Source organism: Alternaria postmessia (genome assembly GCF_024291825.1).
Source record: "Alternaria postmessia strain BMP 2775 chromosome Unknown scaffold_19, whole genome shotgun sequence".
Classification (NCBI taxonomy): Eukaryota; Fungi; Ascomycota; class Dothideomycetes; order Pleosporales; family Pleosporaceae; genus Alternaria; species Alternaria postmessia.
In genome coordinates, this window is record NW_026260092.1 from 148498 (window position 1) to 161536 (window position 13039).

Here is a 13039-nt window from a genome sequence, read left to right on the forward strand (position 1 = left end):
CTGTACGCCTGGCTGACACATCCGCTCCATATTTCTGTTTTTGGTAATTTTGGCCCCCAATATATTTGGCCCCCAAAGGCGCGAGCGAAGCCTGGATGCAGGGGCAAAGCCATGCGCGGGAGCGCAACGTTCTACAGACCGACCCTGAAAGTATTCCTTTGGCAATGGTTCAAACGTACCCGATAGCCACCAACTTTCAGTTTGCAGCGCAGTTCTGCTGCAACACCACAATTCGCGATGGCTTCGGCCACGAAGGTCCAGCATTCAAAATTCGACGCGCAGGTCAGTGTTATGCTCATCCGCGATTTTCCACCCATTAACGAGCGCAGTCGTTCAACCCCGGACTGAACGTCCTCTATCCCAGCGATGAGCAGGCATCATCAAAGGCCTCGATCAAACTCGAGTAGGTGGTCAAAAGCTGGGGACGAAAGACCAAAACTAATATCTTCGAGGATCATTGCTATTCCAGGGCTAGGAGCAGATCCGGAATATACATGGAAGAAGAACAAAGTGCATTGGCTACGTGATGCGAACATGCTGCCCAAGAAGATACCGCATGCCAAGATCAGCGTGTTCCAATATCAGTCACAGTGGTTCGGAAAGGGATCTGTTGACGAGCGCATCGACAATGTCGCAACCAAGCTACTACACGGACTCGACCGATCTAGAGTAGGTGAGCATGCTATCGCCACGACTACCTTCTAACACCTCAAAGGAAGACGCTAAGACGCCAATCATCTTCGTCTCGCACTGTCTGGGCGGCATCATCCTTGAAAAGGCCTTACTTATGTCAAGATCACGCCAGAAAGACTTCCCCAACGTATATCCCTGGATTGCAGGATGTTTCTTCCTCGGTACTCCTTTTCACGGCACATCCAGCCAGTCCAAAGCAATGGTTCTAGCATCCATGGCTGAGGTCGCCGGCTGGGGCACGCCATCAAGCCTACTCAAGGTTCTAGAGAAAGATTCCGAGATTCTGCGCAGTCTCCTCACGGAGTTCTCTTATATGGCAAGAGAAGCCCAGTTTCGGCTATTCTGCTTCTGGGAGGAGAATGATAGCGACCTGGTCAACTACCTTGTCAAAGGAATCTCATGGCTGAAGAGCAAGGAGCGTATCGTTGACCAGTCTTCCGCAACAATCGAGTCGTTCGATCACATGTCTCTTATGTCGGATCATTTCCAACTTAATAAATTTCCCGGGCCAAAGGATGGGAATTTCACTGCCGTTTCTGATGAGCTCCGTGAAACAGCCAACAAGGCAGACAGCATCATCAAAACCCGTCAAAACATGCTTCGACAGGCTCAGGTCGATGATCGCACATACCATAGCATGATGGATGTTCTAAGCAAAGGCTTTGCCGACGTAGACGCAGCTGTAAAGGGTACTTACAGAGGGGCGAAGGGCACAAAACCGTCTTCCGTGCTCGAAATCGACAGCTTCCAGACTTGGAAGACCTCGTCTGCACATCCTATCTTGTGGATTCACGGAAAGGCTGGTACCGGTCAAGGCGCGATTGCCACTTCTGCCCTTGAATACCTCGGACAATCTCCCGGTAAAAAGGCCATGATCATATCCTTCTTTTGCGACCAAGGCGATACGATGAGACGATCACTGAAAAGCTTGCTTCAGATGATTGTTCGACAGATGATCGATCTGGACCAGGATCTTGCACGGCATCTACTCTCAGATTCTCGCAGCAGCAAAGACGCTGGGAAGCAGAGCTTCGATGCCGAGGAGATACTCAAGGTGCCGGCATTGTGGGTGGCACTACACAAAATGGCAAAGGATCTATCTCGCACCAATGTTTTTATTACAGTCTATGGAGTGGAACAGCTTGCAGAAGAATCTTTGGTGCAGTTCCTGCAGTACATGACCGAGACCTTGGACACCGAGGCTGCTACAAAGGATGCAGAAGATACCCAAACTATCAAATGGCTGCTGCTAAATCGTAGCGGCCGACGAAACATCGAAAATTGCTTGAGACCGAGATCGCTAGAGATTAACTTGAGCAGTGCGGAGAACTCCGCGCATATCAGCGACGATCTCAAAGCAAACATATCTGTCAGTGTCGATGAACTCGAGCTTCCGTCATCTCTGGCATACTTCGTGAAGCGACATATCTACTCGCGCGCGGAAGACAATTGGATCTATGTCAGCCTAGTAATACAGGAAGTCAAGAATGCTTGGAGTTCCGGTCATACTCAACACGCAGAGATTCGGAAACTGCTAGAGTCTTTTCCATATGGTTTGACGGATATGTTCGAGCACGTGCGAAAGCGCGTTCTGAACCCGCAAGCTGAGGGTTACGAATACACGAAAGAGATCTTGCGTTGCAGGGTTTTGGCGTACGTGGCGCCGACGATGCGTGAGCTGGCTGTCATGGCTGGCCTGCCTTCGGAAGATCGGGATGATCTAGAAGAACTCAAAGCTTACATAAGACGCTGTGGTGCTTTCTTTACGTTGAGAGGCAACGACTGGGATCTAGACAACAGCACCGTAGAGTGGATCGACATCTCTGCACAAGAGCATCTCCGAAAGTATGCAAAGAACGACCTGTCTCTGGACCTCGACGATGTGCAGCACGGTATTATCGCCTTACGATCATTGGAGTATATTCATCAAGCCATCGAAAACCAAGACACCTCAGAACATGATGAAGAGCAAGAAGAGCTAGTAGAACAGCCCGATGTAGGAGAGGAAGAAGTGCCAGATCCAGCCGATGCTGACAGCAGATCAGTACAGGACGACGCGAGCGAACAAAGCGAAGAAGAAGATACCACCGAGGACAATGATGCATCTTCTGATGTGGAAGAGGATGAAGATGAAGGCATGCTAGATGTGGATCTACGATATCCTGTTCGGTATTGGGTGGAGCATGCGAAGAGAGCCCCACCGGACGTCCTCGAGGAGATCGACTTTGACCATTCATTCTGGCGGCAAGGCTCAGATGCTCGCCAAAGATGGTGGAAGACCATAGAGGATGTTCATAACATGACAGATCAGAAAGACGTGTCACCACTCCACGTCGCTGTGATCCTCGAATTCCCAGCCCTAGTCGACCACATTTTAGATCATCAGGGAACGTCTGAAGTTCATGCACAAGACTCGTTAGGATTCCAGCCCCTGTACTACGCATGCGAGAGTGGCTGCGACGAGGTTGTTAATGCGTTACTTGGAGCAGGTGCCGAAGTTGATTTCTCGAGCAGCAATGCTAACCCGACTGCGCTCCACGCTGCATCGTCCAATGGTCACTACGACATCGTCAGCACATTACTCGACCGCGATGCCGACATCAATGCAACAACTCCCGATCAAGGAACGGCGCTCTATGCGGCAGCTGGCAATCTTGAAAACAGCATCGTGAAGCTTTTGTTGGGCCGTAACGCAGACGTCAACGTCATTGGTGGACCTGGTCGACGAGCGCTAAACATTGCCGCGTTTTCAGGCAATACCGAAGCCGTTCGTCTCCTCATCGAGAAGGGCGCCGATGTTGATCCTAATGAGGATTATCTCTATGGATCTGCACTTGGTGCAGCCGCTCGTCGTGGGCATGCCGATGTAGTCCGGCTCCTGTTGTCGCATTCGTGGAGCCCTAACCGTCCAATGAAGACGTATGGAAGCTTTTTGAGTGCTGCTGCTACATACAATCATCTGGAAGTTTTCCAGGTCCTGCTTGAAAAAGAAGAACGGGTTCTTGTGCTCGAACAGGCACTGCAAGCCGCTGCGCAACGAGGCTACGCCCCCATTGTCAAGGCCATCCTGGACAAGGAATCCGAACTGTCGACACTTACTATTCGGTACCAGAGAGCTTTCTCTTTGGCAGCGTTCTATGGTCGGACGGAAGTGCTCAAGCTACTCTATCCAAAGGGTATCGATCAAGCGCAACTGGATGAAGCGCTATACCAGGCCACCGACAACGAGCATGTCGATACTGTGGAGCTGCTTCTAGACTTCGGCGCCGACCCGGACACGGAAGGTCCAACCTACGGGTTTGCATTGGCCGCTAGTGCATACGATGGTACAACCGACATCATGAAAGCTCTCCTCGCTAAGGGTGCAAACGTGAACAAACGCGGCGGAGATTATGGCACATGCCTTCAAGCCGCTGCATGGTACGGCGATGCTGACAGCGTTCAGCTACTACTCGATAACGGGGCTCAACTAAATACTGAGCCCATCGGCTACTATGGCAACGAATTGCAAGCCGCTGTTCACACTGGCAATGAAGAGACGATTCGTCTTCTGATCAAAGAAGGAGCCGACGTAAATGGTTTTGGCGGGCACTTCTCGTATGCCATCATTGCCGCTGTCGAGCAAGGCGATAGCAATGCGACTAGAATTTTGCTCGAACATGGCGCTCACGTCAACGTACGAGGAGGAGAAGATAATTGGCCAGTAATCTCACTGGCGGCGTCTACTCTGCTTACTGAAGATTTGGAGCTGGTCTTGAAGAACGTTGCAGATATCAACGCAGCCTGCGCCAGAGGCACGACAGCCTTGATTAATTGTGCAGATTCATGTGATGCGGATGGTTTGAGATTCCTTATCGACCACGAGGCCGACGTACACATCTCAAGCGAGAAGTACGGCACGGCCCTTCATGCTGCAGCGTATGTCCAACTACTCCTGCTACATAAGAGATACTAATCTGTTCCCAGTGCTGAAGGCGATGAGGACTGTTGTGAGGTTCTACTTGATGCTGGAGCGAACGTCAATGCCGTTGGAGGTCCGTATGGAACACCACTACAAGCCGCTGCATGGGCGGAGGATATGGAAAGCGTCCGCGTTTTGTTAAAGGCTGGTGCCGATATCACCATTACCGAGCCCATATCTGGCGAGTATGGTACAGCACTACAGGCTGCCTGTGCTGCTGGATCTTTCGAAATTGTCCGGGAGTTGTTAAAGCATGGTGCTGCTGTCAATATCCGGCCAGCCAATGGAAGGTTCGGCAACGCACTATCTGCTGCCGCTGCCGGTGGATTTGAAAAGATCGTCAAGCTGCTCATCAAGCACCACGCTGATGTGAACGCCAGCGGTGGCTTACACGGATTCCCCATCCTAGCCGCTGCTCAGTCTGGCGATATAACAGTCGTTCAGCGCTTACTCGACAACGGTGCTAATGCGTCAGCGCTAGGAGGCCTGCTTGGGTCAACTGTAGCTGCTGCAGTTCGTGGAAACGACTTGGATGTGATGCGGTTACTCATAGAACATGGAGCCGATGTGCATGCCAAAGGAGGCAAGTATGGAGATGCTCTCCAAACAGCAGCAATGAAGGCCGATATGACCATCATCGACGAACTGCTTGATCGGGCTCCCGAACTTGTCAACCACCACGCGGGCAAATACCATACTGCTCTTATAGCTGCCTCTTACTTTAGCCGCATTGACGTGGTCGTCAAGCTGCTAGATGCTGGGGCAGACTTCCGGGTTCAAGGGGGGATGTATCGAAGTGCCATCGCCGCGGCTTCCATCAGAGGGAACAAAGCCATCCTTGAGAAATTCCTTGCGATGAAGCCTCCAGACCACTTACTGGACGAAGCTCTCGTCGAAGCCTGTGCCTATCGTCAATCGGCTTGCGTTGACGCTCTGTTGAAGGAAGGTGCTAACGTATACACCCGGCATCCGATTAGAGGATTGGCGACTGAAGCACTTGATGCCCCAGAAGAGGAGGGACTTAACTCAGATTTGGAGGATGATGATGGAGAGGACGACGAAGACTCCGACGAGGAGGATGAAGAAGATGACGAGGATGACGAATGGGAGGCCGATGGTGTCTCCGTGTCGGGAAAGACCGACGAAGGCAGCGTCACCGACCTGGAACTGGAAGAAGAGTTGTCTGAAGAGGTGAAGATACGGAAACTATTGAAAGACGCACAGGACCGCTGCAAACGTTACCCGACGGTGAAGCGCTTCAGAACCGTGAAGCGCCGAGAGGTTCCAGCGAGTCTCAGCGTTGGAATCAACCGCCGTCCTCCTGTACCGCCATTGCCTTCGACGGCGGATCAACGCCCTTCTAGCGTGCACGACTATGCGATGAAGTCCGATTCTGCCTACAGCCAGCACCCTCAAGAGCCTTGGAGTCTGCCTTTCCACCTCAGGCCAGGTAATGTAGAGGCTCCAACTCATACTACCAACGCAAGCTCTCCACCTCCAGTTCCATCTTATGCTGGCTATCCTGCCCCGTTATTTGCTCAAGGCAAAACGCAGTCGCCATCATCAACGCCTGAGCGGATGCGATCACCCATGGAGCACCGACAACGGCAATACTCGGCCTCGTCTCTAGTATCAGAAAGACACAACTCAGCCGGATCGATACCTAGCGTGCCTCAACCTAATAGGAAGGCAAGCGCGGATAACGGACTCAAAAGACAAAGTAAGGCTGTCAACCGCAAGTCAGTCGCCAACTTGGAAGCGCTCAGCCGGTACCATCAACAGCGGCAATCGGCTTACATGCCACCCCTGGATCAATCAATTTCACAGCATGACTATGCTACGCCTAGCCAACAAGTTGTGTCCTCACCACCTCAATACGGAACACCTCCCATGGCGGCTCCGCAAGACAGCTACTTTGGAGCTCCGAACCAATCCTACCCACCGCCGATGCCACAGCGACAGTCGCAGCACTTCGTTCAGCCACAGCAATGGATGTACCAAGGACCACCGCAGCCACCGCAACAGCATTATTCACCCCACACCTCGCCCCCACCACCTCCACATCCGGTGCAGCAATCCTATGTACCCTACCCACACCAAAGTCCAGCCTCATCGACGACCTCGTTTCAGAGTAGCCAGTACACGAACACTGGTAGCCAGCCGGCACCCTGGGACACACCCAACTCGAGTACAAGCACGTTCGGCAATGCGCACGGTCAGGGTGAGGCGCAAGGGAGGAGGTGGGCCAGTGGCGGGTACGATGGGTCGGGGTATGGATGAGGAGTGATTAATGTTTGGGGGTTTGTTTAGGCGATTTAAGGCGTCGTATCGTGTCCGTTGGTACTGGTGGCATAACATCTAGCAGAGGAACTCTAGAGAAGTTCTGGACGATCTCATTGAGGAGATGATGACGAGGAAAGGGAAAGAAGGAAGAGAAGACCGAATCAACGATTATAGGTCTACCCACGCCTGCTTTCAATAAGGGCGTGGTTATTTCAAAGCCATCTCACTACGAGACACGATAACGAATGAACAGACATATTGCTACGGCAAGATGTCCGTAACCTGGAGCTGGGAACATGGCCATTGATAGTTTTTTGCTTGTTATAGGAATGTATCAACTAGCGACCACCTATGCCACCTTGCCGTCTCTAATCAGCCCACTCAAAGTCTCATTCGCGACTGTGTATGCCGCAAACTCATCCTCGTACTTGGCCACCAATAAATCGCTGACCATGCGCGCAAACACGACCTCACCCCATGGGTTCAGATGTGTCCGATCCATCCCGGTTGTGCCATTCTCACCCCAGTTGTAGGTATCTGCCCCTTTCTGACCAATCGCGTTCACGTAGGCGGTCGACGCCTTGTTAAGATCGATGACGTGCAAGTCGTTGGACTGAGCTACATCTAGTGTGATTGCGGTTTCGTTGGACAGGTTCTCGATGACGCGTTTTGTTGTGGTGTTGAATGTGCGGCGCGTTAGGGGAGTTACGAGGATGGGCGTGGCACCTGCTTGTTCGACTTCGGAAGCAAAGGTCGCGAGGTTATTGCGGTAGTCTGTTAGGGAGACTCCGGAGGTGGGTTTTTGGTCATTGTGGCCGAACTATCGTGGTGTCAATTATGCATTCTCCACCTTTCTTCTTATACTGGCATACCTGAATCGTCACGTAGACGTTGTAGTCCTCCTTGTATGTGCCGATGTCTTTGGTGACGCTGGCCAAATCGCCGCCGGCACGGAAGGATCGCGTTGTGGCGCCGCTGTGCCCGTAGTTGTGCCCTGATGAGCCAGCCGCAACAGTTTTGGAAAGAAACTCGTCACCCCATCCGCCGTTGGTTGCTGTTGTTGAGTCGCCGGCCAGCAGCCAATATATGGGCTTCTCGACTTGCCTGGAGATGACCACCGGTGCTGCAAGAGCAAGGGGAAGGAGAGAGAAAGGTGTTACGCGCATGATGAATGTTTGCGATTGATTTTGGGTGACCTTGAAATGAGCCCTATAAAGTGAGCTTGAACTGGTACATAAGTACGTTGTTAGCAGGGCGACAGCTATCCATGCTCAGCCATGAAGCCGGCGGAATGGATGACATAGATCTTCCAAATTTGCGTTACGATATTGCATCTTCGCTTTGCCTGAAGCAGCTCTACAAGCGCTCGTGATGCGCGGAAGGAATTCCAGAAGCCGGGTGGTGGTTGTAGATCCCCGTGAAGCTGGAGTAGATGGGGAGGGAGTTGCGGGGTGCGCCGCTAATCGTCAGGCACCTCGCGGTAATGTGGCCCGAGGACGTTCGTAGCGTCATGGGCAGAACATCCTCAAACTCCATACACTGATGTCGCATGGTGTAACTAGCAGTGCAAGATTATCACATACTATTGTATAGCGGTTAAACCTTCGATAGCCGGCCAGGCAGAAAGTCTCGAAAGTGGCCTTGATCGATGCAAGGCATCCACGCTTTCAAAAGCTGTGTGGAACAACGATTCAAGATGGAGACGAGAATAGGAAAACAGTCGGTAATTTGGATACACCAACTGCAGGAACTCCAGCTGTGCGAGGAAACGCACACAGGTTTGTTCCAAGTCCCACCGGCACGGATGCAAATGCTACACCACCTCCGATCAAGTCCGACCTGCTAGGCGGCAGCGCAATTCAAAGATTTGCGGGTGCCGCCAGGAAGACTACTCTCTATAATGTCTTTTGAATCAAACACGATGCCTCTCGAAAACCAAATGGGCGCCGCTGTACAAGCTTTGCCTGGGCTTTTCTCGTCCATCCTCCCGCCTGCACATCTTCTAGCTTACTCCACACTGCTTGGGACCGAGCTGTATCAAAGTTTCGTAATGACCAAGGTCGCTTATCAAGCTCTCCCCAGATCAGCTTTTACGACTTTGCAAAAACGTGTCTTTCCGATATACTTCCAAAGCCAATCAATCCTTCTGCTCATCGTTGCGGCGACATTTCCGCCTCATGGGCCGATTTCGATATTCCAAAAGAGAGGAGATTGGATAGCTTTCGCCATTGCTGGGGTCACTGCAGGGTTCAATTTGGTCGTTTTTGGCCCCAGGACACAAGCTTTGATGATTGAAAGGGTCCACCAATGTAGGCATTACAGCGCGCTCAAATCAACATTTGATGGCTGATGCATGAACTAGCAACTCGTGACAACAAAGCACAGCTCAAGGGAACCATGAGCGACGATATGAAGAGTCTCAATCGAGCTTTCTCTAGGACTCATGCAATGAGCATACATCTGAACCTCATCGCGATTGGAGCGACGATTTGGTACGGGCTGCGTTTGGCGTCAAATTTACATTTCGAAACTGGTTGAGTTTGGATGACAGTGGAACTCCCCAGTAGTTTCAAGGTTCAGGATGGTCAGGTAGTGAGCTCTGGGAATGTTTAAATAACTCGGAAATGGTATAGAAGTTGGAAAGGTTGTGGATCGAGAAGGGTTAGTGTTATATCGAGCAGTTGTTCAGTATGAATGGTTTCGCATGATGCAGTGCGACGATTGTGTTAGTTTCATGGTTACTCATCTGGCCAACGGAATCCCACCTAGGTAATCTAGCGCTGATGAGTCATCCAAGGCGCCCAGTACTACCGGCGGCCGGATGTTAGTATTCGTCCCGTCCCGTGTTCGGTATGACACTCGCACTCCTTTCGCACCTGCATCGATCCTGCGCCATCGCATCGGATGGAAGACACTGAACAACCCTCCGCTGCAAGAGCGGGTACATCGCGAACTACTCAAGCGTGTCAGCGATGTCGTAATCTAAAGACGCGATGTTTGCCAAGCGCCCAAATTGGACTATGCCAAAGGTGTGCTCCATCCAATCAGCGTCGTGGTAGCCCAATGGTGCTCCCAGCCGTCGCTCCACATGATACCAATCTGGCTATTCTGAAAGTGCTAACCACCCACAAGATGCTTTTCTGCCGGCAAAGAGTGTACTTGGGCCGAAGCGCCACGAAGGACAAGGAAGCTGCGGGCACCCTCGTAAGTCGTTGTCTATGCCTAATTGGTCTTTTTGACTTATAATGTTGGTAGCCGAATCGCGCAGGTCGAACAAAAGATCGATGGGCTCGTTGCTAAACTCGTCCACGCGGCTGCTGAGACTGAACTCACGACCGATTCTGCGAGTGCATCACAGCCGACTCCTAGAGAAACCAGAGCAGAGACGTGGCAGAAACGGGGAGTAATCAACGTTACACCCGGAAGCTGGATACCGACACCATCTTTCGAGACCAACACCTTGCAACATGAGAACAGCACCGAGGCCGCGTCAGAAAGTGCTGAAGTCGATCGACAGTACCTCGAAAGTCTTCGCAGCATACACAGATACAGTGATCGTGAAGATGCTCCTCCGGCTCCTGAGGGCTTTTTTAGGCCGTCAAGACGCCCCGAAGCACCCATTGAACACGAAATTGTTCAACAAATGCTATGTTCAGGTGAAGCTGACGTACTGTTGAACGAGTATCGTAACATATCGGCAACGTTCCCTTTCGTAATGCTACCTCCGCAGATCACTGCTAAACAGTTGCACGAGCACAGACCTATGCTCTTACTGGCTGTCATTCTGGTATCATCATGGAAAGAACACACACGCCAGATGCAGCTTGATGGTGTCTTTCGCACAGAACTTGCTCATCGAACGATTATCCAACCCCGCAGGACACTGGGCCTAGTTCAAAGTGTATTGGTCTACTTGTCATGGTATGCCAGTGCTCACACTCCGTCATAAGATGCTAATCGGTCTAGGTATCACTTCGTTTTTAGCCACAAAACACAGCAGATATTCTTCTTACACAACCTCGTCACAGGACTGGCGCTCGATATTGGTCTGCATCAAGACTTCCAACCCATTGGCTTTCCAATGCCGCAGCGGCCTAAAGCTCCACCGCCACCACCTGGAGAGTTGCGCGAGAGACATCGTGCTTTTCTGGGTTGCTATTACCTTTCTTCTATGTACGTAGCCGCAGTGATACCTTCTTTGATCCTATGTTGACTTGAAGCAGGGTCGCTACAGGCTTACAGAAGCCAAACCTGTTAAAACATAACTCTATCATGTCAGAATGGGCGCAAAGCTTGAAACAGAATCGAGAGTACGAGACGGACGAGACTATCAATCTACTCATATCTTTACGGCAGATCGATGACCAAGTACAAGATGCGCTCTTCACGGCCGATGGTTCGCAGCTCCCAATTTCCGATGGGCGAGCATTGATGCATGTTCGATTTATAGATGCACAACTCGATACATGGAAAAGAGAGTGCGATGGTGTTGCATCACAAAGACTACTCGAACTTTCATTCTCGTACGCTAAGATGCAACTGCATAGCGTAGCCCTTCGCTCGTCGCCCTCAGAGTTACCGGCGTCGGTACGTTCATCGCAGATCAACAGCTTGCTCTCGTCACTTGAGGCCGGTAAACGATTCTTGGATACACTCCTTTCGTTTCCAGCTCAAGAGTATCACCTGATATCGTTCTCGGAATGGATGCGTTTGCCCGCGGTCATTATGACGGTCGCCAGACTATGCATCCCCTCTGAACAACATGCCACCATCGGATGGGACACTCAAGCCGCGCAAGACAGGGTCCGCCTAGATCTCTGCCTTGAGTCAATCTGCTATCGAATGTCAACCTTAACGGCCTTTGATAAGACAAAGCGGCCTGAGACTGACTTCTGGCACGCTATGCAAATGATCAATGATCTGACGAAGAATTGGTACATTCGCAAGATCCGACCGGAGCGACCTAGCCAGACACCATCAATACCTACAACAGGCGACTCGACTGAGCACAGTGTCAGCGAAGGCTCATGCCCTATCACTGGCGCACCAAGAGTGCATCCAACCCACCATGCGAGCGACCGATACAACCACTTAGCTGACACCAACTATATGGATGAGTTCAACATGGAAATGCCTCCCGAGACTGAGGCCAACGGCGACCCTTTTGCGCTTATGAGAAGTGCCGATTTCGACATGGGGCAGTTCTTCGATATGGCAGGGAGCATCTGGGGGGAGGACAGCTACAACAGCTATGCTGGCATGTCGTTTGGAGGTGGTGCTCAGTTCTGATCCTCGGGCTTGAATCATCGACAGTGTGGCACAAGCAGTCATGCGCAAATAGCTACAGCACCTTGAAGCTATGCGAGACGTTGGCTCTCGCGGATGCAACACTGGCATCGCAGATCGTCTACCGACGAGCTCGTGGGCACGTCTCGAGGCCTCGTTCCAAGGATGTGTAGCGCGATTGCTGATCCTGCGTTCTTTGTACAAAAGAGATGTATCTTTTGTCCGCTGTATTGCAGCCATTAACGCCGGAAGTGTATTCATGCTCATATCTCGTCCAGAGCAAATCGGCTTCAACCACGCTCAACCTCTTTAGGTACGTTTCAGTGCCGAATATACCTGGAAAGAGATGAAACGAACAAGTGACAATTTTCTTCGCCAGACACAGAAACAAAGCATCGCGTACTTCCGCTTACCGCTAATTCATACCTTCCTTTCTGACACTAATCCGCCAACCCGGCGCCGTCCAATACCAGTCCCAAGTTACCACCTACACTGCACCCCGCAATCCAGGTGTCAGTTTCAGATGCCACGAGCACGCCACGCGTGGTTTGGAAACTTGTGCTAGTCCTTTACGGGCCGCGAGATGGTGGTGTCGCTTGGAAAAATGTGATTGGCTGTAAACGTAAAATTGTTGACGCTTGCACTGCTGGGCGAGTCGGCGATCGCTAACCGGTTTGCACGTGCAGGGGCCAGCCCGGAAATTCGTCGCATGTGTGACATCAGCTGGACCCTGCATTCACGCCTTGAAATTTAGGACGTTGACGCGTTTGGGGTGTATTCGCTATAACAGGTCGAAGATATATCTTGTGTGACGTA

At 51.5% G+C, this 13039-nt stretch overlaps 4 protein-coding genes across 4 annotated transcripts; 3 read left to right on the forward strand and 1 right to left on the reverse strand.

Moving 5' to 3' along the window:
* Positions 1-237: 237 nt before the first annotated feature.
* J4E82_004151 (uncharacterized protein) lies at positions 238-6934 on the forward strand (the record flags this gene model as incomplete). Its single annotated transcript, XM_051730432.1, has 5 exons — positions 238-282; positions 330-403; positions 453-669; positions 716-4611; positions 4660-6934. The coding sequence occupies 5 exons, from the start codon at positions 238-240 to the stop codon at positions 6932-6934; spliced, it is 6507 nt and encodes a 2168-aa protein (XP_051589771.1).
* Positions 6935-7286: 352 nt separating this feature from the next.
* On the reverse strand, positions 7287-8103 carry J4E82_004152 (uncharacterized protein; the record flags this gene model as incomplete). The annotated part of the gene is made up of 2 exons (XM_051730433.1): positions 7287-7757; positions 7810-8103. The coding sequence occupies 2 exons, from the start codon at positions 8101-8103 to the stop codon at positions 7287-7289; spliced, it is 765 nt and encodes a 254-aa protein (XP_051589772.1).
* A 1966-nt stretch (positions 8104-10069) lies between these two features.
* On the forward strand, positions 10070-10886 carry J4E82_004153 (uncharacterized protein; the record flags this gene model as incomplete). The annotated part of the gene is made up of 2 exons (XM_051730434.1): positions 10070-10141; positions 10206-10886. The coding sequence occupies 2 exons, from the start codon at positions 10070-10072 to the stop codon at positions 10884-10886; spliced, it is 753 nt and encodes a 250-aa protein (XP_051589773.1).
* Positions 10887-11209: 323 nt separating this feature from the next.
* On the forward strand, positions 11210-12226 carry J4E82_004154 (uncharacterized protein; the record flags this gene model as incomplete). The annotated part of the gene is made up of 1 exon (XM_051730435.1): positions 11210-12226. The coding sequence occupies one exon, from the start codon at positions 11210-11212 to the stop codon at positions 12224-12226; it is 1017 nt and encodes a 338-aa protein (XP_051589774.1).
* Between the last annotated feature and the right edge of the window lie 813 nt (positions 12227-13039).